This window comes from Macrosteles quadrilineatus, unplaced genomic scaffold, assembly GCF_028750875.1.
Source record: "Macrosteles quadrilineatus isolate MER2022 unplaced genomic scaffold, UCM_ALF_1.0 Scaffold_8__2_contigs__length_117827958, whole genome shotgun sequence".
NCBI classification, from domain to species: Eukaryota; Metazoa; Arthropoda; class Insecta; order Hemiptera; family Cicadellidae; genus Macrosteles; species Macrosteles quadrilineatus.
In genome coordinates this window covers 40,241,350-40,264,990 of record NW_026542601.1, presented here as the reverse complement: position 1 = coordinate 40,264,990, position 23,641 = coordinate 40,241,350, and the positions used below count along the sequence as shown (strand labels likewise).

The 23,641-nt window shown below is 37.4% G+C and overlaps 1 protein-coding gene across 14 annotated transcripts in view; it reads left to right on the top strand.

Moving 5' to 3' along the window:
- LOC129001319 (protein muscleblind-like) overlaps positions 1-23,641 on the top strand; it is a 586,303-nt gene that overhangs the window by 407,719 nt on the left and 154,943 nt on the right. For all 14 annotated transcript variants that reach the window (XR_008491412.1, XM_054428583.1, XM_054428579.1 and 11 more), the window contains exon 2: positions 10,883-11,317. Coding sequence is in view for 13 of the 14 variants with exons in the window: in XM_054428583.1 (XP_054284558.1) it covers positions 11,132-11,317 (186 nt within the window). In the remaining variant the exon portion in view is untranslated. The remainder of the gene's footprint in view (positions 1-10,882; positions 11,318-23,641) is intronic.

Genomic DNA, 23,641 nt, shown 5'->3' with positions numbered 1-23,641 from the left:
GATAAAGAGTTGAACTTTTTTCAAATTCCTAAGGGATTCTTGTACCAATTGGACTATTGCACGTTTATTACTAAAATGTACTCTGCGAAACACAACATAAACCGTAACAATGCTGATTATTGTAACATTCTAAAAAATCTTTTTTTTTATTAGTTGAGTAAGTTACTAGCATTATATTAGCTATTCTGATTCCTATCTTTAACTTGGGAAACTAAGGAATTTTACTATCCATTATACATGGTCGGTTTTTGATAGTGTTTGTTGTTTGTACAATGATATTTCGTATGCGAAAAATACAACTGCAAACTATCTCATGTCCAGGTTTAAATTTTGTCGGTTGAAGTATGATTATTCGTAAAGCATCCACTTGCCGAGATGAGCATGTGGGAGCCGGTTATAGAACCTGTAGCCTCCCCCGCCCCTGTAGTGACCACTGGTCAGTCGCCGCTTCACCCCTTCACACAACGGTCCGTAGTTACCCTCGCTAGGCTAGAGGTAAGAATTGTCCTTATTTCTATGTTTGTAATTTTTTTTTTAATTTCGATTTTCAAACCGTACATCATGATAAGATTTTTTGCGGCAAAACTTATTGTGCCAAACATTTATTTTCGTTGGATATAATTTGATAGACTGATACTCGTAAAATTATGCTATTCACTTTAAGTAGTAAAATTATATGATTCTCCCTTTCTTAGTACAGTAGTGACTATATCGAATTTTGGTTACTGAAATCTTTACTTGAAGAGACACTTCTTTCGACTTCTCTTCAGTGTAGATTTTTCTGGTACAGTTTTTGCTTTATTTGTTGTGATGACCCTTATATGAAACCTAGACAGTTCATTCTCATGTAATAGCTGATGACAGCTGTATAATAAAAGTGAAGGAAAGAAGTCTAGGTATCTTGTTTCATACATGCTCAATAACATCCAAAAACAAACTATTCTCGTTTAGTAAAATAATAACCGAGGGTGTTAAAAACAAAAGTTACTAAAATGTTTGAAAACCTGTGCACTCCACAGTAACACTCTGGTGGGCGGGGCAGTAACGGGGGGGGGGGGGAAGGGGCACTATCGCACAGTTATTTACGGATGTCAGTTTTTACGGGGCCCAAAAAGTAAACATGTTTGCGCGGGTGCCATGTGCTGCGCCGGTAAACATTTCCCTCTATCTTCTATTTTAGTTATTTTTTAAATGAGAAACCTATGCTGCTTAGTGCTAATGGAAGTACTGTAACACAAAGATTATTAACGTTTTATCTGTACTGTTGTATAAACGTATTAATGTAAAAACTGTTCTCTTTATTATAGTTCGTGTTGAAAACTTGTAAAACTATTTCAACCCAATTTTGAGTAGCGTTTTTACGAGAATTTTAAAGAAAAGTTAACGACTTAGATTGTACTTTAACCAATGTTTAAATCTAAGGTCAATATGGAAATCGGTCAATTGTTTGTTGGCACCTTTACACATCAGAACAACGCTTTCGATATGCGATTTCGATATTTCCCTTTTTTTGTCATCCAACTTTGCCACGCAGTTTACCAACCACACGAGGCACGAGATATTTCAGAATGACAACTGTGTATTTTTGTCGCCCTGCCACCGCAGTAAGCCCCTGCCACGACTTGACTGCTGTATGTTTCAGTTACAATCTCACTGTTTGTCACATCTAACAGAACAGATTAATAGTTAATGCGCCGTCTCCGAGTTTACCACGTGGCGTATCCGGTCTGTCACATCCGTAATGTAACTTTCATCTCACAACGACTACTGACTAATTCATCGCAACCTCAAAAATGTCTCAATATTTCTACAAAAATGTTTTGTGTTTTGATAATCTGTAGAAATGTATTTCAGCTTCTCCTACAGTTGAATAACGTGATTTAATTCGACAGTGAACGCTTGTTCTAATACATTGTTTAATTGTTGTCATCAAGTTTAACTGTTGATTTTAGACTAATCCAATTGTGTCACTTTATCTTAGGCTATTATTCACATACAGAAATCGTTTGTGAAACCTTCTATAGTTTCCTAAATATCATCGCAATAAGCACCTCAATATACTAAATACTACTATTCACATCGTATAAATTGAAAAATTGAACGAAGCTATCCTTAATAAAAGGGTATTGGTCAAAGAAGCTGGTTTTAGTCGGTCAAAACCTCACAGGTCATCTCAATACGTATTCAGCTTAAAAAGTAATTAAAAGCGTAAAAGTGATTAGTGATATTTAACTTAAGGTCAAGGAGGAGCTGATAGGAATATATATTTTACCAAACTTTACCTTTCTCTTATATTGTTATGTCAGTTAGAAATTCCCCTAATTCAAACACTACTGCTTCTCCACAACACAAAACGCTGGTTTATTCACCTCTAAACGCCTTAATTGTTTTCATTTGGAAATAAACGAGATTTCGTTACGTTAATCAAATAACCACATTTTAATGAGTTATTGAAAGACTCAATCCATTCTGAGTATTAATCACCTCTTCACCTGTAGGCTTTAATTATTAAGTATTTAAATTATGAAATCCACCGCCTCGACGGAGTTGTGTAATTATTTCGCAGTTAGTTAGTTTCTAATTTACTTGCACATGGATATATTTATTTGAAGTGTTTGACGGTTTGTAGTGAATTCTAGATAGCTTCATCTTGACAATATTTGCAATTTTGTTTTACAGTACTTACTATGTTTATAAATTTAGTAATCTTTGAATATTAACAGTCCCGTGTATTGTGGTCATTTTCGAAATCTGGACAACAGTGAACTGTGTGTTGCTAATTCAAATTATGTTCCATTTGAATATAACATTAGTTACAACATTTTCATCTAGACGTGATACGTTCTTCAGCGTTCAGAATTCAATGGCAAAACGTTTAAGCATGATTGTGGCAAATGCTGTGGGAGAAATCTCACGTAAGTTGAGGACAAACTCAAATTATTTATAGTGAATGAAATAAAATAGGTTTTATTCGTAACCACTAACACAACTAAGGACTAAGGGTACGTTTAATCTATGTCGTAACTGTGTAATATTCGAGAGCATTTAGTAAACGATAGTTTAGAAGTAAAGTCGTTTAACGGCAAGACAAACAGAAGTACTGTATTTCACTCCGCAAACTGCCTCGGAATCCAATTTACTGTAACGGGGTACGTAAAGTCCAGCGAGAAGCAAAGTGAAAATTAGCGAGCGCGGGAGTTTATGTCGCGGGAACTAACATACTGCTGTTGTTAACTTTGCCCCGAAGGTGGCTCTTACACAGTCGTAAATTAAACAGGGTTGCAAATCCCTCTTCGCGATCGGAGCGAAAATACCCCGCGATATATCGCCAATAAAAATACCCACAGGTGTGAAAAATCCCCATCAGGGTAATTTGTGGGGCCGCAAGACGGATCGTGGCAGTTTGGCCTTTACTGTATTTTTAGAACTTAACGATCCTCCCACCAAGGTTTAACTGTCGTTTTAAACCTTCCGCTGTAAAATTACAGTTTTGTGCGCAGTAAATGGGGATGGATTAATTTAAAAACCACTTTGGTGGGATTGATAGTCCGTTCAGGATGTTTTCACCGACGGTGGTTATGATTCGTGATGCCAGGAGTTTTTGCCATAATATGTAGACTGATTAATTTAGACCAATGCTGATAGCCTAACACTGACATGCTACTATTTTATATTTTCCTCCGATTTTATGCGGCTACTCAAGCAACTTATCGCACACTGAGTTTCCTCATGTTCAACAAAGCCAAACACCATCATTATTTTAGCCTAAGTGTTCACCCTCTTACAACATAACGGAGGTAGGTTATGGCTGAATCCTTTCAGCGAGTAATTCCAAATTTGAGGGGAGCCGTAGATCGGCGCCCCTGTGAGAAGCCATTCAAGGCGCCCCGTTGTGCAATGCTACCCATACTGGTTTGTATTTATATTCAGGCCTGTACGTTTGACGTTTGTCGTAGTTTTATCCTCCGGAAGTGTAGCCCGCATCCTTGGTAGATAGCGGTTCGACTGATACGACGTAACTGGACTATCATCGCTTAAGTAACACTGTTCGTGTAGGGCAGTTGAGATTGTGTAAAGTAAAGACATAGCATTTAACAAGGTTTTAGTTTGTTATTGTAAGATGGATATGTCCGAACATATCCATCTTAACTCCTTGACCTTGTGATGAGGCGACGGCGTAATACCGATATTACGCAATCGCCTCATCACAACGTTGCGGATTTGGTGTGGCAACGTCGCACCGGCCGGCCATATCAATATCAACGTTGCCAAACGAGTCTGCGGCGTTGCCACTTTTGTCTCGCAGCGGCTTTGTACTAGACGTTGTATTCTTTGAGACCGTGATTGTGGTCGTGTTGGCAAATTTTCGCATGCGCAAAACTTAGGACAGTTTTACATTAACATTAGACCTGAACAACGTGGCTTACGTGTATTTTACTTGTACACATTTTAAATTCGTATGATTTTGTTACTATGGGATGGTAAGACCTGTTTGATACGCGAGTTTACCAGTTGACTCGGCACGATAAGAAAAATGCTGAAGAACACATGTTTATCAGAGAAGACTATACAATGTTAATATTTCTGCACGTCTAGGCTGTAACATTTCCAAACATGTATTTACAAATTATTCTGATTCATTATTCAAGCGTACAAACTATACCATAAGAGAGGCCAGTGGGAAGATTGTCAAACTCACCAATTACTATTAGTTGTTCAGTAATCAATTAATGTACAATGACATATAATCTCCTTTCATCTTAATAACCAGTCCACGTTTTATAAGCTACTTCCTTCTGAGGAAATTCGCTCGAAACTGTATCGTAAACGTAGCACACAATAAACCTAGTGTTTAGCTCATCACGGTTGTGTTACCAGCTTTTATATGTTTTGGTAATTTACAACACGTAAACCATCGGACAGGCGGCTTTTGTAATTCACTCTTGCGGAATGATTCTATCAGTTATTTCCTGTTGATGTAATTTCCTTACAATGGCGGTCTCCGGACAGTACAGAGGATTGCGGAAACTAATTTGGACCTTATTAAACTTTGTTCTTTATTCAACTGTTGTCACCTGTTTGGTAGCGTGTATGTTGGAAATGGATATTAACCGGAGAACCTTTTAAATTTAATAAACCTCGATACCTTGCGTTCAAATGTGAGGCATTGCAGGTATTGACGATTTACATATTCAAATCATCACAATATTTAAGTACAAATGTATATAATCTGTTATTTATATATTTTTTATCCAAATAAGGGATAACTTTCTAGAGCATTTAAAAATGTGCCAATGTGAAATTATTTTTCGAATCTCAAAAATTGATTTATTTTGTTCTAAAATCAAAACGCGATGATTAGGCAAGGTTATAATTTAAGCAGCAAATTGCGTTGAGCGTTAATACCGGGTGAACAGCCCTCGGTGGAACGCTGTCTTGAGAGGGACGGGGGAAGGCGACGAACAATAAGGACAAATTGGAATATCGTGTGTCAAATCTGCGAGGTGACACAGTGACAGGCATCGCGTGTGTCTACTGCAGACAATATATATGTAATTATGGCTCTATGTTGCCTGTAACTTGGCAAATTGAGTGGTACAGCTGTCTTGAAATAGCAACAATTTATCTTAAATATATCAATTGTAGTTTCCCATCGCCATAGAAGGGGGTTTGCGACACTTCGTAAGTATTGGGCCGTAAAGTTTTTGGCGAAAAGATTGTTGTAAGGATTAATTTAAACATAAATGGTTTTAAGTTCTAAAATATTTATTTTAAAGCGTTAGTTGCCCTCAGTTTCGAGATTTTACGATTTTAGATTTTTTGACAATCCGAGATTCGGATTTTCCTATTAATGGTCTTTATCGCTGCCCTATGGATTATTTTGTTGACGCTTTGTCCTGGCAGTTGTGTGGCTTTATGAAAAATATTTAGGTTCCTTAAGTGTTTCAACGTGAAGACTACAGTATTGATTACCTGAAAATACTATAATTTAGGAATATTCGATCGACTCTTGGTTTAGCGAGGATAGACGTTTCGGCACCTTTAGGAGCCTAGCATTTGTCTCTTCAGTAGATACTCGCTAATTCGGCACTTTTAAGTCTCCAGTGGTGTCGGATAACTAAATAACATTTAAAAAGTCCTTATTGCGGGGATAGCAGAAATGTCGATTGATTAGATTTAAAATAGCTTATAAAGGTGTTATTTTTCAAACACATCCTACCTCAGCCGATTGGTTAGCCCGCGAATTCTGTCGAACGTGGCTTGATGGCTATTTAGACTTTTGAATATCCAAGTCCAATGCCGAGTTATTGAATTGCCGATGAATGCCGAGCAAGCGAGGTTTCAGTTCGCAGTGGTCCGACATGAGAACATATAGTTCCCATGTAGGCAGCAGACACGAAGCTTTCTAGCTCTGTACCAATAATTAACACGTTTCTCAGTCAATACGTCTACAATAACTCCCGGCCCACGTACAGTTTTGACTTGCCCTATTTCGTGGCCAGCGTGTAGCCGTTACTCATTGCCTACACAATACTCAATACGTGAGTAGGAGTTGTGCACGTACGTTATGCGAGGTGTGAAGTACTAAAGAGCATGTAATAGGGGTAGCAAAGATGAATTAGGAATTTCATGTTCGGGTGAAGATTAAACGTCAACAATGTGTTCGACAATGTGTTAGAAAAGATTTATATCCTGTAGGAGTTTTAAAGTCCCGCCAATCACTTTTAGCTTTTAAATGTGTGACAATTCTACGCCTATTTTAAACAGTTTTAAACAGCATACATATTATCTAAAAAATGATAAACCCTCTAAAAATGTACACCTCACGGACGAGATGAGCTCTTCATTGGTTGGAGATCTCCCACGTAAATAACGTTTAGTGTTAATTTACATAAACTACGTCTTGCTAACATTATAAACGTTTTCTTTGTGCGTTTTGAGTTAAAATGGTTAAGTTGAAAAAGGTTCTTTGAATCAAGTCATGGTATCAAAACGTTACTGCCGCTGGTTTGAAGTGTGAGGTTGTGGATATGTGACAACTTCAGTTTGCTGAAATAAAAACTAGAACGCTTGTATTCGGGGTTGTATTAGCCGTTGACAAATCTATTAGAGCATGTGGTGACTGGTGATTGTCGGAATGTACTTTTGTTCTATTTATTTGACAAATTGATTGACAAATTGATGTCTGTGTGTGCTAGTGTGGCTTGTGGAAAGCTATACTGTGTGGATGTGTAGCTGTGTAGGGTAGAGGGTTTAACTACGGATGTGGACATTGCTATCAGGTTTCCTGCGGACGGCCCCAAATTACTCACTTCTCGCTGTCACCAATTTCATCAACATCCATTTGTTGAGCTCTCGCTTGGTTTATACCGGTTATGAGAAACGGTTACGTTTGGTTGAGCAAACACTGAAATAGTGGTTGGCGACTTCAATCTCAACGGGATGGATATTCTTAAACGTTGTAAGTATGAGGAGTTATCGTATTTTTTGCGTTTTCCGTGATGGCTAACTTAGGTCTTGCGTCAATTGCGGGGAAACACGATATGATAATAGCAAAACTCGACTTCCGTCTGGTGCATCGATTCTTGCAGATACTTCTATCTCAGATTGATTTTCAATCATTGATTGTCATGCACATTGTAGTATCTACCCTAGGGAAATTCCACTTGCCCATGATGTTGATTGAAACCAAAAGATTTTCTAATCAATCTTTATTAGCGAGGAAATGACTTTGTTCGACCTTCTTGTTTCTTTACAGTTTCCTAGTCCAAGCAAAATGTCCACCACATTGATATCTTTGAGAGTAAAACACAAACTTTGTAGAAACGAAACGATCATAGTTTTACTATACAACAATGTTGAGGTTGCAACATAATATGGTTTCGTATATTTTTTATTAGATTGGCTGTTTTCATGTGCTCAAAAATACGTGCAAACGTTTCAAAAATAGTAGGTTTTAAAACAAACGCAACAAATTCCCTTCGTCACTATTCGCGGTGGACATCGATTGCTTGATAACCCATCCCACGCTGTGCCTAATTTGTTAAAAACTTATTTTTTTAGTTTTTCCTTTAGCTGTCATGTATTTTACCACTTCTTTAACAACTTTCTTTCTCTCCAAGAAACATATTAACGCATTCTCTTTGCATCGTAAATGGTATTTTGTAATACATTTTACGAAGCTCCAAATTTTGGGTTAATGGTACCTATGTTAAATTTTTTATTATATAAAAGATTGTTTGCAATTTTTAGTTATTCAAGATTCTTCGACACTTTAAACCGATACTCTAATCTCAGTTTGTTTATAAACCCAACGAAATCGCATGAACATCTATCTACACATAATTTACCAATGACAAATTATTCTTTTGTGTATATTTTCATCGTTCCGGGATCCGGAATTTATTATTAGAAATTATAAAGTTTTTATCGGTCAGTAATTTGGGACACTTTTCCAGGCTTCTTATAACAATAATGGTATTAATATACAGTAGTTTAAAAACATTAGTTAAAGCCTGCCCTTCCAAAAGGAATAATTTCACTCTTCTATACTTAAAGGGTCTTTCAAAAGGTTTATTTGAACTCAAATACACATTTCACACTCCAGTACAGTAATTCCTGTATTAATCAGTTTTTCCACCTCTCACAGTACAATCGTAACCCCTCACCCTGTATATCTGCCCAAACAAGGCCGTCAGAGGGGAAGACTGTTGTCACACCGTAGTTTGTCAATTTGCCGCTAATATTTGCCCACCTTATTGTCGTTTGAGCCGTTGACATTTGCCGTCCATTTCTCATCCTACCTGTTATATTGCTTTTGGCGCGAAACTAATTTTGCCCCGGGTTATTGCGACACGCGTTTTTTGACGTAAAGATATGTCACGGGTGGAAGAGTGTTTGGCGGCGCTGTTTGATGATAAGGCGATAAGATATGGCTATAAAAGGAATAAGGAGATAGGCCAATCTTGAGATTAAGTACTAATGACATTTTGATAGGCAAAAATTGTGATAATGGTTGACTCGGTGCTCCGGTTTTCAACGTGAATTGTCGTAATGTCTAGAGTTCCTCATTTTTATGTTGTTGTTCAATTTTTTCATCCATAGTGATGGTGATAGTATTCTTTATTGAGTTTGTGATAGCGGAGAGTGTGGTCGGTTGCAAAAACGTAAGTGTATGGGAAATGTTGTGAAATTATAGCTGGTTCGTGAGAGTTCTTTTGTGACGTTGTTCTTCATTTCTTTTTATGAAATTTTTTATATAAATTTCAGTCAGTATTGCTCTTACCTACATAATTAACAAATATATAAGTTCCTAAATATTTTATAGTGTATTTTTCTGCCAAACTACTGGTGCCAGTATAACTTGTATGTAACAATACACAATTGAAGTTTTAGTTTATGACCCGGTTCTAATCTAACCTAACCTAACCCAACCCTACCTAACCCAACCCTACCTAACCCAACCCTAACCTAACCCAACCCTAACCCTAACCTAACCCAACCCTAACCCTAACCTAACCTAATCCAACCTTACCTTTAACATAATTAGGATTGTAGATAATTAAATCATTTCAACCTGAAAAAATTAATGGCTTTTGTATGGAATGATCCAAAAACTGAGGTAACGACTCAATGATTGGTGTTCTTCAGTTGCACGATTGTTTAAATAGACTAGAAATATGAAGGTTGTGTAATCAATCTATTATACATAGTATATTCTTCACATAGCAATAAGTTAAACCATATAAAATATAGTGTTACAACTATGGTGTGATAGTATAATCTTTTGATAGCAATAAGCTTAACCATATCAACTATAGTGGTACAACTATGGTGCAATAGTGTATTCTATACATTGCACTATGTTTAACCATATCAACTATAGTGTTACAACTATGGTGCAATTGTGTATTCTATAGATAGCACTATGTTTAACCATATCAACTATAGTGGTACAACTATGGTGCAATAGTGTATTCTATACATAGCACTATGTTTAACCATATCAACTATAGTGTTACAACTATGGTGCGGTACAGCGTGGCAGCAAGGTAGGAGGTAGGCACCCTGTAACTTTAGACCCTCTTTTCTGTGGCTTCCACCTATGCTTGGTCGATTACTGAGTGCATAACGTTGTCTATGTAGCCAGGGGACACAAGAGTGGCTCCCCTACAATCTTTTCTCGCTTTTCTACTTTTCCGCTTTGCTTTGCCGTTATCACTGCCCTGGGCGTGGACAGTCACTCTTGTGTCCTATGGTGAGTGTGGGAGCGGTGGCTATAGAGGGATTATGCACACTTGGAGGTTACTATGTAGAATAACGTTTTGAGGAAACATTTGCTACGGGGTGTTTTTAATCTTGAAAAAGTTGAAAATACGTTTTGAATTTTTTTATGAATGCAATTTTTTTTCTTTCGAACCCCCTAAAAATATTTTGCACATAAATATTCTATTTCCATCCCCAAGCACTGATAGTCTACGTGAAAGATTTTATGAGATACAAAATTTCACAAAGGACCAATCCGTTTTTGTTGTAGTTTTTAATTGGGTTATCTTTTTGTAGTCCACTTTTACAACTTCAAACAGTCCCTTGTAAGTATACACACCTAGAGAACCGTCGGGTTATTCTAGTTTTGGGTAACAATGTGAAAACTGGTTGAATCAATTGGGGGTTTTCACAGAAATTGATATTCTTTTGTTGCATTCCTTTCTAAATTGAGATTGGATGTCCTACCTGATAGGGAATTTTTTATGGATGGTTTGCAATTTGCTATACACTAAATGGGTTGATCGGAGTTAGTGCTACCCTTTAGCCACCACCCACCACTAAACGCTTACCTACAGCCATGTACGACACTGACAGGTGTTTTCCTCTTTTGCAGACCTAACCCTCAGAGGACACTCCGCCACCCCCGCCATCACTCCGCTTAGCTTGTCGGCCAACCGATATGCCAGCTTGACCGGTCCGCTAGCTTCGCTTTCGCTTCCTTCACCCCGTCGTCGACATTTCCTGCAACATTTACTTCGAGTACGATCCCGCGGCCGTGGCGTCCACCCCGAGTGATGAGCTGGCCGCACCTCAGGTGCTAAGTGTTCCCTGTGTCCCAGTACCCCCTTCCCCGCCTCTGACCATGGCTATGGTGAACATGAACAATCTGCTCAATGGCAAAGACTCACGGTGGCTACAGCTGGAGGTGTGCCGGGAGTTCCAGCGCAACAAGTGTTCTAGACCTGATACGGAGTGTAAGTTCGCCCATCCTCCGGCCAATGTGGAGGTGCAGAACGGCCGCGTCACTGCCTGCTATGATAGCATTAAGGTACGTCACTACTGTACACTGTATGTAGACTAGAAATATACTGCAGTACACAGAGAAGTAAGGTACAAGGGAAACAATAGGCGTAGGAATGCCATTGGCGTAGGAACACAAATACAACATCGAGAAGTGAAAAGGGTACTGTGGTTCCAAAATGATCAAGTTTTTCACTGTTTTAAATTTTTGAGAGGAAACAAAATTCCTTGTTCGGCGTGAAATTGGTCCCATGAATTTTCCCCGTTATCCGTATCTAGTCTGTCGATTTGTGTAGTCTGATTCAGAGGTGTAAGGTAGAGAGGAAACATTCAATAGTTCACTCACGTGGTGTCTAGCTCTAGTCACTAGTGTCTAAAGCGAAATCCAACATTGCCCTGATGTACTATAACGTTCACGGTGCCTTAAACTTATCTTATACCGTACTTCTCTGTGGTAACTACTATACATTGATATGAACTATGACTATGCAGTTAACTCGACATTGTAGAATCTCTTATTTATATACACAACAGAGCTTTAAAACTGATCTTTAAACTTAGGATCAGTGATGTATAGCAAAAGCATACTGTAAGCATCTACTTAAGCTTCCTGGAGTAGTTAGTGATCCCCAATGTAAATCGCATTCTTCTTGCTTCAGCTACCTTGTAACCACACAACTTATTTACGCTGTCATATTTATGCCCTTTGCTCTAACCTATTATTGCTGGAATTCTTGAATGGAAGTTTATTACTTTTATGCAAAATATTATGTAAAATACAGTCTAATTCTGAAGAAGTGCATATAAGACTTCTAGTCAATTGTACACGGGGGACTAGATTATACAAAGTACTTTACTTGTCTTACTAGTATGGATTTAGAATAGGTACCACGAAGCGTAGAATTCAAACAAAATTGTTTGCACAAATTCAATTTCTCATCCCATTTATCCTACAAAAACCCATTATGCAGCTTGACTTTTAATCTAGTTTACACAAAAAATTAATTGTCTAGCGCTTGGAGAAAAACAACTCTCGTTAAAGGAGGCACGGTAAGGGAATTAGTCCTGTAAATTACCTAGCAATTTATGGGACTAGCTACTGTTTAACCTGGGTTAGGTGGAGTTTTTGGAATATAGTAGCCTAGTAAGTATTTGTTGTTTTATTGGTCATTCTTGTGGTATATGTTTAATTATAGCCATTTAACATGACATATATTTTACAAATGTTGACATTACCATATTAAACGAGTCTTTTTCTAATTATCGTGTGGTGTGTGTTTAACAATAATTGATTGGTCGATGAATAGAACGTTTAGTCTAAAACTTGTTGTGCACCCAACATTTACGGAAAGAAAAACTCCAAAAAATGGTATAAAAAATAGTTTAATGGAGAAAAAATACTATTGACATTATTATTAAAAAATTGCTATTCTTGATTATTGGCTTGTCTGGATAAATATGTAGTTAAACCAAATGTTTGTTGTGTCCGAGTGTTCGAAGAGTTGTAGTGGAGAGCAAATAGGTACGTTGACAAATTTGGACCGTGTTCGTATTTGTGTTACTCGGCGAAACAATAGACTTGGATCTCGTGTCGCCAATACACTATACACTATGTGGTGTATACATACTCATGGTGATGGAGGTTTTAAGCTGGGCATTGTTATGGGGTTGATGAATGACGAGCTAATTGGATATACTGTTGGTCACTGACTAGGGTATCTTACATGTTATAAAGTTATGATTGAGTACTAAGGAATTTCTTTTAGCAACTGGTTAGTTGTTCAGTAATTTCAGTATGTTTTCTCGATATTCGTGGATTACGTTTTGGGTTGGTCGCGAAAGTATCACATTTGTATATCAACAAAATGAGACCCATGTGTTTCAGTACTCAACTAAATGTCCTGCCGTGATTCAACTAAAGTTTGTAATGTGAAGCTACATCATCATTTTTAGATAGTTGCTGTTCAATTGGAGTCAAGTGAATCAACTAATTGTAGTCTATGTCAAAGTTTATCGTTGTATCTGTTCTCCACTCATGTTTATTTTCAGTTACCACAATCGTCAAAATTAATAACCAATGGCACAACAGAATGAAATTCATCGTTACTCGTGCATTGAAGTATCTTATATCAAATCCTAATAGCTCAATTAACTTATATTAAAATTGTTACGGAAGGACTCCATCGAACATACACACCTTTGAAACTACAGTATAGAGGTAGATGTTTTTTTTTTCAAAGTTACCAGAGATTTCACCTCAAGTTCTATCACTCCATGTTTCCTAGTGTGGGTTCCGAGCCACTCGGACAAGTGCGTGGCCGTTGGTAACGTGAGAGCAGCGAGTGGGAGACAGCAAGTGCCCCCCCCCCCCCCCCCGCTGTACGAAGGTCACCTCTCAATGCGTCGACACCGGGGTCAGCTGATTCAAAAAGAACCGGTCGTGGACAAAGCTACGGGGGTGTCAGAGAACCAGTCCGCGGCCGAGATGCTGCGCTAGCAACGCGGCGATGCCACTTCTCCAACATACGAGTATACTGTGTATGCAGTAAAGATGTTTACGATATGAGATTGGTTTGGATGTATTTAGTAGAAAAAAATTGGAATCCAGTTGACCTTTTTGCTAGGTTGTAGTAGGTGTATAGGTGATTCGGATTAGCTATATTTGTTGGAAATCTAGTTTACTTTCAGTGGAAAATTTCTCTAAAATTCAATTGGTTATTAATTTACAATAGAATAGTTACAACCTCTGGAGAACTACGTAAGACTTCTAGTCAATTGTTCACGGCTAAATTGTATAAGCATTTTCATACTTCATGTAAAAATTCAAACACAAAGTTGTTTGCGCAAATTCAATTTTATAACCAGTTTATCCCTCCAAAAACTCATTATGCAACTTGACTTTGAATTTACACAACAAAATTATCGCATAAAACACCTTATAGGTTTAGCTAATGTATGTATTTTATACATTTAATTGATAAATAAATAAAATAATCATTTAGGCCACCAACAATTAATTGACCTGCTGTGGACTTTACTGGATAGTAAACGTATGGTGAAATTCGTCCAAGTTAGAAATGTTGAAACCTCCGCGAACATCAAAAGCAAATTAAAACTACCTTCGTAAACGAAGACCCTCTTGCGATTCCACAAACAAGCGGTAATACAGTTGATCGAGTATAAAATCCCACTCTGTTAAAAAGAGCTTTCAATTATTTTCTCCAGAGTTTCCATAAATATTAATAGATTTTAGTTGTAACGGGGTCGTGCAGTAAAGCAGTTTTATCGTTGGGCCCCGAACATGCGAGCCGCGAGATAAGGACGTTATTTCATTTTACTTTATGTGCAGCGCCGCTCATTCGCTCAACATTACACGGCCAAAGTTGGGCTCTTGGTGACGCGTATAAATCTTTCTGTACGAGTTTCTCTGTCACTGGCGGGTGATTAATACGCGTCGCTGTCCAACAACTTAAATTCAATTCCCGTTGTTTCCCAAATTCCTGGAATTATTTCCCGGAGGGTCCCGCAGAGTCCCCTTCTGAAGCGGTTCATGTGAACTCCAAAATGGCTAAGTTTCGAAAGTAATGGTTGGTTCGCTTTAGAAGGTTGGTGAATCGCCACGAATCAGCGAACCGTCTTATTTTGGTTTGTGACATTTTAATGTAGAACCATGATAGCAAGACTCTCATTGGGATTGTTGGATAAGTCTAGCTATCATAGCTGACTTCTTATCGAGGTTTGCAATAAAACTTGGGTTTAAATAAATTCTAGGGGGTTTGAAAATACTTCTTATAAAGTTGACATATTATCGAGGTTCCAATTAATTTACCGACGTTAATTTAAACTTAATAGGGGTTTAACTCACGGTTATTACCTCCACTTAAAATTCGCTGATAACATTTTTCTATGTACTAACTCCACAGGTTTCATTATAATCGTCAATAACAACTATTTGGAAAATGAACTCTGAAATTTATTTTGTTGAAACATTTAATTGCACATTTCATTAAAAACGTAAATCTGTCTGAGTTTTGAATTAATCTTCCTAAAAGCGAAGTGGAGTGTTTATGAAGTTTACAGTGGAACAGGTATAATACTTCTCTGTAGTCGGCGAAACTTGCCTAAGTAGAGTTCTTGGCAATTAGCAAATTACTTTGACGTTATCAGCATTGTGGATCGGTCACCTTCGGGCAAACATGAAAGTAACAAGAGTTTAGCTTGTACACGATCTTCTTATTTGAGTGTTCATCAATTACAAATATTGCATTAAAATAATTATATTTGGCGAACTTAAATTTTTAACGTGTATTTTTGTAGACAAAGTTGAAAAACATTGGAATACAATTTGGAAGTAAATCACTTGCTTGCTCGACCGTAAATACTGTTTAATGTGCGGTACAGACGTATAAATTGGATAATGGATTGAGGGATTATGTAATAATTCAGCCGGTGTTTTGTATCCCGAACCTAGATTAGAGCAATTAATATTGTTCGGACCACGGAACCCTCTGCTAACAGCTGTGCGAAGTATTCCTACCTGATCAGCTGATCTCAGTAGAGTAGTTTCTTTACGAGTTGAGCCCCGCTCTTAATGAAATCCCCGACCGGCAATATTCAAGATGGCGGCCATGGATTATCCGCCGTTATTGGACACTTATTGGAGATTGAAATTCATTACCGGCCGCCACTTTTTGTCCCGTGTTTGCATGCAAGGATGGTTTCGATTTTGAGATTTGGGGATTTTCTTGTTGGTTTTAAACCGGGATAGCAGGTATTACATGAGCGGATGGGGCTTATCGATTCAATTTTCTATAAGGTCAAATATTGCCCGCGTTTTTTTAATTACGTGAGGTGTTAATCTTTTCATTATTTCGTGATTAAATTGTTGTAAAACAATCATGTTTTTATTGATTCTTCAGTATACGCTCAGATTTTCATATTGAGACAAAACTTTGCATCATTATCTATTCAATTTCACATGTTATCCTCTTTTAACTACTGTACTGTAAACCATTAAATCTCTTGTGATTTATTCTTATAACGCGTATAAAGGACATAGTATATTAAAAAACACCTCGGAGATAAAAGAGAATTAAGAAAGCCTCCTCTTGGATTTCAACGCAATGCGGATATATTTATAATACGGATTGAAATGTAGGTGGCAATTTGGTATCCAAAAAACACTTAATTTTTCCTCCTGGTTCATGGTCTGAGAACTGAGGTGTTTTTGTCTTTCAGAATAATTTTCGATCACCATATCTATTCAGATTAACAAATTCAGCACTAATTATGGGCTAAACCAAACTTTAGAATGTCGCTAATCCAACAATCACAGGTAGAACATCATGTGTTAAAAGTAACAGTCTTGGCTAACGTCTGATTTGGAGACACCCTGTACTCCAATTTAAAATAAATGTATCGTGTTTTTTTTTTTTTTTACAAAAACTATGGCAAGCTTTTATACCTTTAAATGAAAGAGAACACCGACACACGGCAGACAATGGAATATCGATCCTCTGTGCATGCGGTAGTGTAAATCACCTGATAGTGATAACAGAAGGGCTGAGCGTTATCAACAGAGGGGGGGTACAGGGGGGTTGACCAGGCGCTCTTGGCTTAATAAATAATCATTTGCAACTGAGACCACCGCAATCCTCACCTTCCTAATGCTCTTATTCGATTGGGAAGCTTCCATTGGAGGATTGTCTCAAAATTCCGACTAATTCCTTCTAATTGGTCGCCAAATTAATCCCTTTTGGGAAATTCAATCGGAGATAAACGGCGGTGGATTATGTAAGATGCTATTTTTGGATTGTGACACGTATTTGAGAAAAAAGGTTAAACCAGTTGTGGTAATACGTTTGAAACATGGTTTTGTGCGTCCACCCGACAGACATTTTGCATGTTAATTGTGAGGAAATGGTCAAAACCTAAGAATTGTTACTATTTTACCCAAACGTTATCGAAAACATTGATAATTTCATGATTTTGACAGTATGTCTAGTCAAATATGACAATTGGTACATAGTGGGTATAACGCGTAGACTATTCAGGTTATTTTAGTCAACTCTGCACCAATAAAATACAACTCATAGATTTATCAAACAATTTCGGTATTGTAATTTCATTTACGAATTATTTTTGCATCTACACAGTTAGTAATGTTTAGTGTAACTTTGCTATGGAACTCATTTAATTTAGTTTTTCTGTGTGTTTCTTCCCCCAAACAAATGAGGTAAAATTCTTGACCAAAGAACGATGAAAATATAATTTCACTAACGAAAGTTTACATTTCATATCTTATTTCTTTCCCTGTAGAAAAACAACAAGTATACTTTAAATGTTTAGTAAACGTCTTAATATGTTGTCTACTTTGTATTATTTCGTACAGAGAACGAAACAAGTGGGAAAACACCGCTCAAGAAATGTGTCAGAACCGCCACATAAACTGAAGATGTTAGCTATCGGAGGAATCGGCCAAACATGTTTTGAGACTGGCGGAGCGCTTCTATTCATCGATATATCGATGTATCGACCGGCCAATCGATATATCGGACACGGTAACAGCCCAGTAGCCTTCAATCATGATCACATCTCTTGCATTATGTGATTATGTTGGCAACACTGAAAATGCAATTTGTAAATGGGCAGCTCCCTATATTATGGTTTTATTATGCACTGCCAGTACGTACGAACAGTTGTCATAATGTATTGAACTGGTCATTGCAATAATTTTGAGGGGATAGAATCCTAATCTAAGCACTGAAAGTCAAATTTGTCGTCCTGATGAGAGAATTACAGGGTGAATTTAATCCTTTACTAAGAAATGTGACAGGAAAATAATCTAAGCTTGTAAATTTATTCTTGATTACTTGATAATGACAACTTTCAGTGAAAGAACTAAATAAATAAATAAAAATAACTCAATCTGCTCTGCAAATTTCAATTATTTTTTAAAATATACTTTGAAGATTGTGCTGCTAGACTGGTTAGTTGCTATTGAATTGTGTGTATGAGTGACTGGTACTGTACACAAATTTCGATAATTTTGCCCTGAGTTTTCTTATTACTGTTTGTGTAACTGTGAACTAAATGTCTATTGTATAAAAGTTATTTTTTAAACGTACCCGCACCCTGGCACGATTAATTCAAGTACGAGTCTTTAAGTCTTAGTACTATATTTTAAAACTCACAATTCCCAGAGGATAAAAAGAGACACTCCTTATAATAGAGGTTAAAATACGACAACGTCTCTTTCACTATGCAAGTAAATAAAATTAGGTATCTTAATTTCCAACTACATTTGAGTGATGTATTTTCCCTCGCATTTCTCCGCCACACAACAATACCCTCTGATTCTAGAGCCGACTTTTGGCGGGAAGCGCATCGCTGCCGCCAAATATCCTGACGAAGGAACAAAATTAGTCGACGAGGCACAACAGTTTGTCCCGTAATTACTTTACTTGCAGGTAATCTTGGGTGAATTATTCAGGGCGGCCTTATTGCAACCTGGCTTCCATCTTGGAACGAGGGAAACAAAAACAGGGAGTAATGTGTTTACGTGTTATTTTGGGGGGAAATTGCACCGTAGCAAATATTATCTTACAACTGTGAATAGGTTCATGCGTGTTGTTGTGGTTTCCGTTTAATTAATAAGTCAGCATATTGTGCATGTTTCGTTGCTTCTACGTCAATTATTTTATCAAAAGGTTTTTCTGCGTGGGGATGACGTAGTACAAAATTTTTACAAGATTGTTTCTATTTTAATTTTTTTCAACGTTTGACACTATTGTGCTGATCTAAAAATGTTAAATCCTAATTATGGACAGTTTTCCTTTATTATTAATTACATTTAAGTATTGGTCTCATGTTTGCTTTAATTGCTGCAAGCCACAGTAAAGATGGAGTAGGCCTAACTTTGTTTGTTACCGTCTCGGATGCAAAGACGTTAGCGTGCAGTTTGAATTCCCAGATGCTCATACGACAGAAGATAAAAGTTTCCAAGAACATTTTCTTTATATTAAAACAGCTTATTTAGGTAACATTTTACGATGAGCCAAATTACAACGTATTTTGGACATTATATCAGCGATACAAAAATTGAACATGTTTTACCCAAATGGACTTAATTGACCAATTCCTTCAGCTACTCTCACATAATCACGTGACCGTGTGTAATATGACTGTGGTAGGAATTGTATCAACATTTTTATAATTTTAACTACATGGTAGATTCAATGTTCACGATGGATTTTGATGGGATATTTATCAATTATCGTGAGCGTTGGGAGCAAACGGTGCATTAAATGTGGTAATGCAACCAACTCAACCGTTGGTTTGCTGGTAACTGTTTACAGTGTTTCTCTTTGGTAATCCACGCTATTACAGGAAATATGTTTGGTTTCATTTGATGTGATTGGCTAAACACGCTTCAGTAGTGATGGGCTTGTATTGCTTTACAGTTATGAAACTATACACATACTAACAGGGGTGCCACTATTACAAATTTCTCTATGCAAATGAAAGTGTTTGAAATAAATTAGGAGTAGTGATAGATATACGTGTTAAAATTACCAAACCTAAAATAACCGTAACATAACCAACATGCAACATGCATAACATTGCAACCGAATCATCCCCGTAAAACTATCAAAATTCATCCACAAAATCAGTAGCCTAATAATTATTTATTTTATTATTTCTGTATTTTAATACGTAATGGTGTGTACGTATTCATAGGCAATACCAGGTCGGGCGTATTCTAAGTAACATAACCTAACCTACACATCCTGCAGTTAACATAGGACACATTTTGGTATAATGGCCATCTTGAAAAGATCCGGCAAAAATAATAACTTAGAATCACAATTATTAACACTGAGGATTATGCTTACCATTTTAATTACCACTTATTTTGTATTCTACCTCGCCAAGTATCCTCAATTCCCTAGACAGAATACACTTTAAGGCTATAGCTACAATGTGTGTACGAAAAGCATACAAAGAGTGGGGTTTACTGAGGGTGGATGTATGGTGTGTATGGTGTATGTATATGGTAGAATGGTAGATCGGAGATACTATGATTTAACAGCGTTTGGCCAGTCTCATTTATGCAAGACCATTCCCGGCCTACAGGCGTTGTGTGAGTTTTAAATGTTGAATCACATCCTGTATCGCGAATTCGCTAGTCTGCCGTCGGGTTGTGATCAATTTTATAGCTTGTTCGAGAATTAAATCTGTTGAACGCTGAAATAAAAGTTAGAGTTGACCCTCTAACGGAGTATTTTTGATGATAAATTATAAGTAATATACAAAATTACATCTGATGGGTAGCTACAGTAATTATAAGATTTCTTTGACGGCAATGTATTTTAGAAGGTTGCCTGTACAAAATTATTCTGATTCTTATTTTTTTTCGAGTCAGCGATTTGTATGATTAAATACTATAACCTCACGTCATTATACGTTCAGGCTGTTCAATCATAGATAAAACTTGTGTGGGGTTAGTCTATGGTTCAATCGTATGTCTAAACAGATACTATATTACAATGTATATTATTGGTCAAATGTGTATACTATTAAAGCAATGGAAAACAAGAAAAACGCGAATCTTAAAGTTTTTGCTGTTTAGTATTTTTAATTCGTTAAACGTGTTAACATCCGTTATCAGTATAATCAGATTTTGCGGTAACTTTTGTAGGTACTTAAGATCTAATAAATTAACAAGAATCGTTATTTAGCGCTACAATATTTAGTATCAGGTTCATATTGTTCCTCCGAGAGGAAATTAACTGAACACCGAGTCTGCTATTGTTTGTCTGGAGCTTAATTTATGTGAGCCGCGTCATAAAAGGTGAGATATGTTAGTGCAATGTAGGCAATAAGGCAATTGTAGCCCACAGACTTGAGTCAGCGATATTGTTGTCAGCTTACTGCTAGCTTCGTGTTCAACTTGCTCCCCCTTATCTACTGTTAGTTCTGTATTCAACTTCCTTCTCATTCTCTACTGCTAGCTTCGTGTTCAACTTGCCCCTCCTCTACTGCTATTTCCATATTCTACTTGCTTCTCTACAGAAGATCTCTACAGTTATATTTGCATTCAATTTGTTTCTCATTCTCTACTGCTTGCTTCGCATTAAGCTTTTCTCTTCTTTACTGTTAGCTTCGTATTAACTTGATTCTATTTATCTTTATTTTCCTTTGCTTTTGCTACATAATTTAGTGGTACTTTTAACTTCTCATTTTGAATGCCCTTCTGTACTGGTTGGATATATGAATTTCGAACCAATTTTTATTTACATAGAGGACTCCAGGTTTTTTTAGAAGGTGTAATCTGTACAGCATATTATTAAAATAAATTCTTCGTCTAGTTTTCAGGCGTTTAAACTGTTGGCCTATGCTTTAAAAAAGAAATTGTGCCCTGCTTTCACAAGTTTTTAATAGATTTAGTATTGGAAATGGAGAGGTAAAAATACTGAATTTTTTACGAACCCCTCACTTTTCACATACGAACGGACGTCATCAATACAATTCCCAATAGTTTCAACTAACCGCACGTTTTGTTGCGGCATCGTACGCCGGGTCCCGGGCGAATTTGAATTTTTAACTGGGCAAATCGATTGTCAGTTCGGAAAATAACCGCAGCCCAATTTCGGTCTATTCCCAGCTGACGGCGTCAATAATCATCAGTCGGCTGTTACAACTATGGGGCGCTCTACAGCTGTACGCTGTATACTGCATATAGCGACCAAGTCTAGCGAGCTTAACTCCACAGTCTACAGTCTTGGTCTAGACATCATTACGTAATGCTACTTACCGCCCACAGCGGAACGGCATTGAACTATACAGAGCTTTGTGCTCGAACGACCCTGTACGAGTTTTGTCGATCGATACGTACTTTCGTGGCGCAGTGAGGTGTTCCTTCGCAGTACACTGAGCAAAGGACGTGAAAAAAGTAAATGCGGCAGGACTAGCTGCACCTTACAGCACGAGTAAAACTGTATGGAAGAAGTTCTCAACCAAATATTAGCTGTTTAGCCACAACCGCAGCGATTTAGGAATGACCATGTTGGTAACTCTAGTGAAAGCTCACTAACCTATTATAATTAGCATTTCTGCAACAGCTAACATGATTCCCTAAGTAGCTGGGCGTATAAAGAACTCGCATAGAGCTTACAGGGTAGCGGGTTCGATCCTGAGAAAAAGATGGTGGGACTGGAAACAGCTGTTTTTGGTTGGGTGTTTAAAATGGTCCAGACCAAAAGAACTGCTGAGTTTTGTCAGGAACATTACACAAATCATCTCACTACATTAGTCTTTCATGCTGGAGTGAAATAATAAATACCCTGCTGCAGCAAACCTGGATACTGAATTTCCATTTTGTCTGAGCAGATTTTACTAAAATATTGCCTTATACAAACCTTTCAGATTGATTCCATCAATAACGTTAGTTTCGATTGGTACCTACTTATGTCTTACAAGTAAGGTTATGGGTGTTTTAATGACTTTTTTGATTGCGAAAAGAATAAATTTGCCAAATAATTTGATTACAATACACCCATAAACAATCAAACTACAACAGATTACTTATTCTCCGTACAAATGACTAGGTCATTTTAGTTTTACAAATACGCTTTAATACGTTCCCGTTCCACGGTTAGCTTCAGTCCTAACAAAAAGTACCGTGTGTTTTAACGCCATGTTTACACAGTGCAGTGTAGTTTTAGCGTGCCTGTCTGCTACACGCACAGCCAGAGTACATACACTGTGTACATAGACATGAAATGTATTGACACTGAGCTGTCTGCATGTGAAGCACGCCTCGGCCATCACGAGCCATCACCTCACAGACAGGGTCAACTATGATGCGGTTTTCTAAACTATGGTGGCTTCGAGTGTTTTAATTCGACGTTCTATTAAATTTTAGAGACCAAAATGTCTAGCATATCATTGGTAGGTAAATGCAAATGGTTTGTCAATACCTCACTTAATGTCCTTCATATCTCGTCCTAATTATGGCTACAACTGACTGCTATTTACCACTAAATATTCCTAACATTTCCACCAGACGATCAAGGTTTCTTTTGATACATACGAGTAAATTCCGACAACAAGAACATTTTTTTCTTCCAATGGCGTAAGTGAAGCCCACAAATGACGACTCTATTAAGAAGATATTAGGGTCGCGACGAACTGATATCGCTGGAATAATGGAACGTCGAACGCCATTAAAAAGAAGTAGGAATCCGTAAATAATGGCGAGCGGAGCAGCATCGATCCACTGTAGTATGCGCAGCTAAGATTAATGCGGCCGTGGATATTAAAACTGCTGGTCATTAGGGCGACAAGCCTG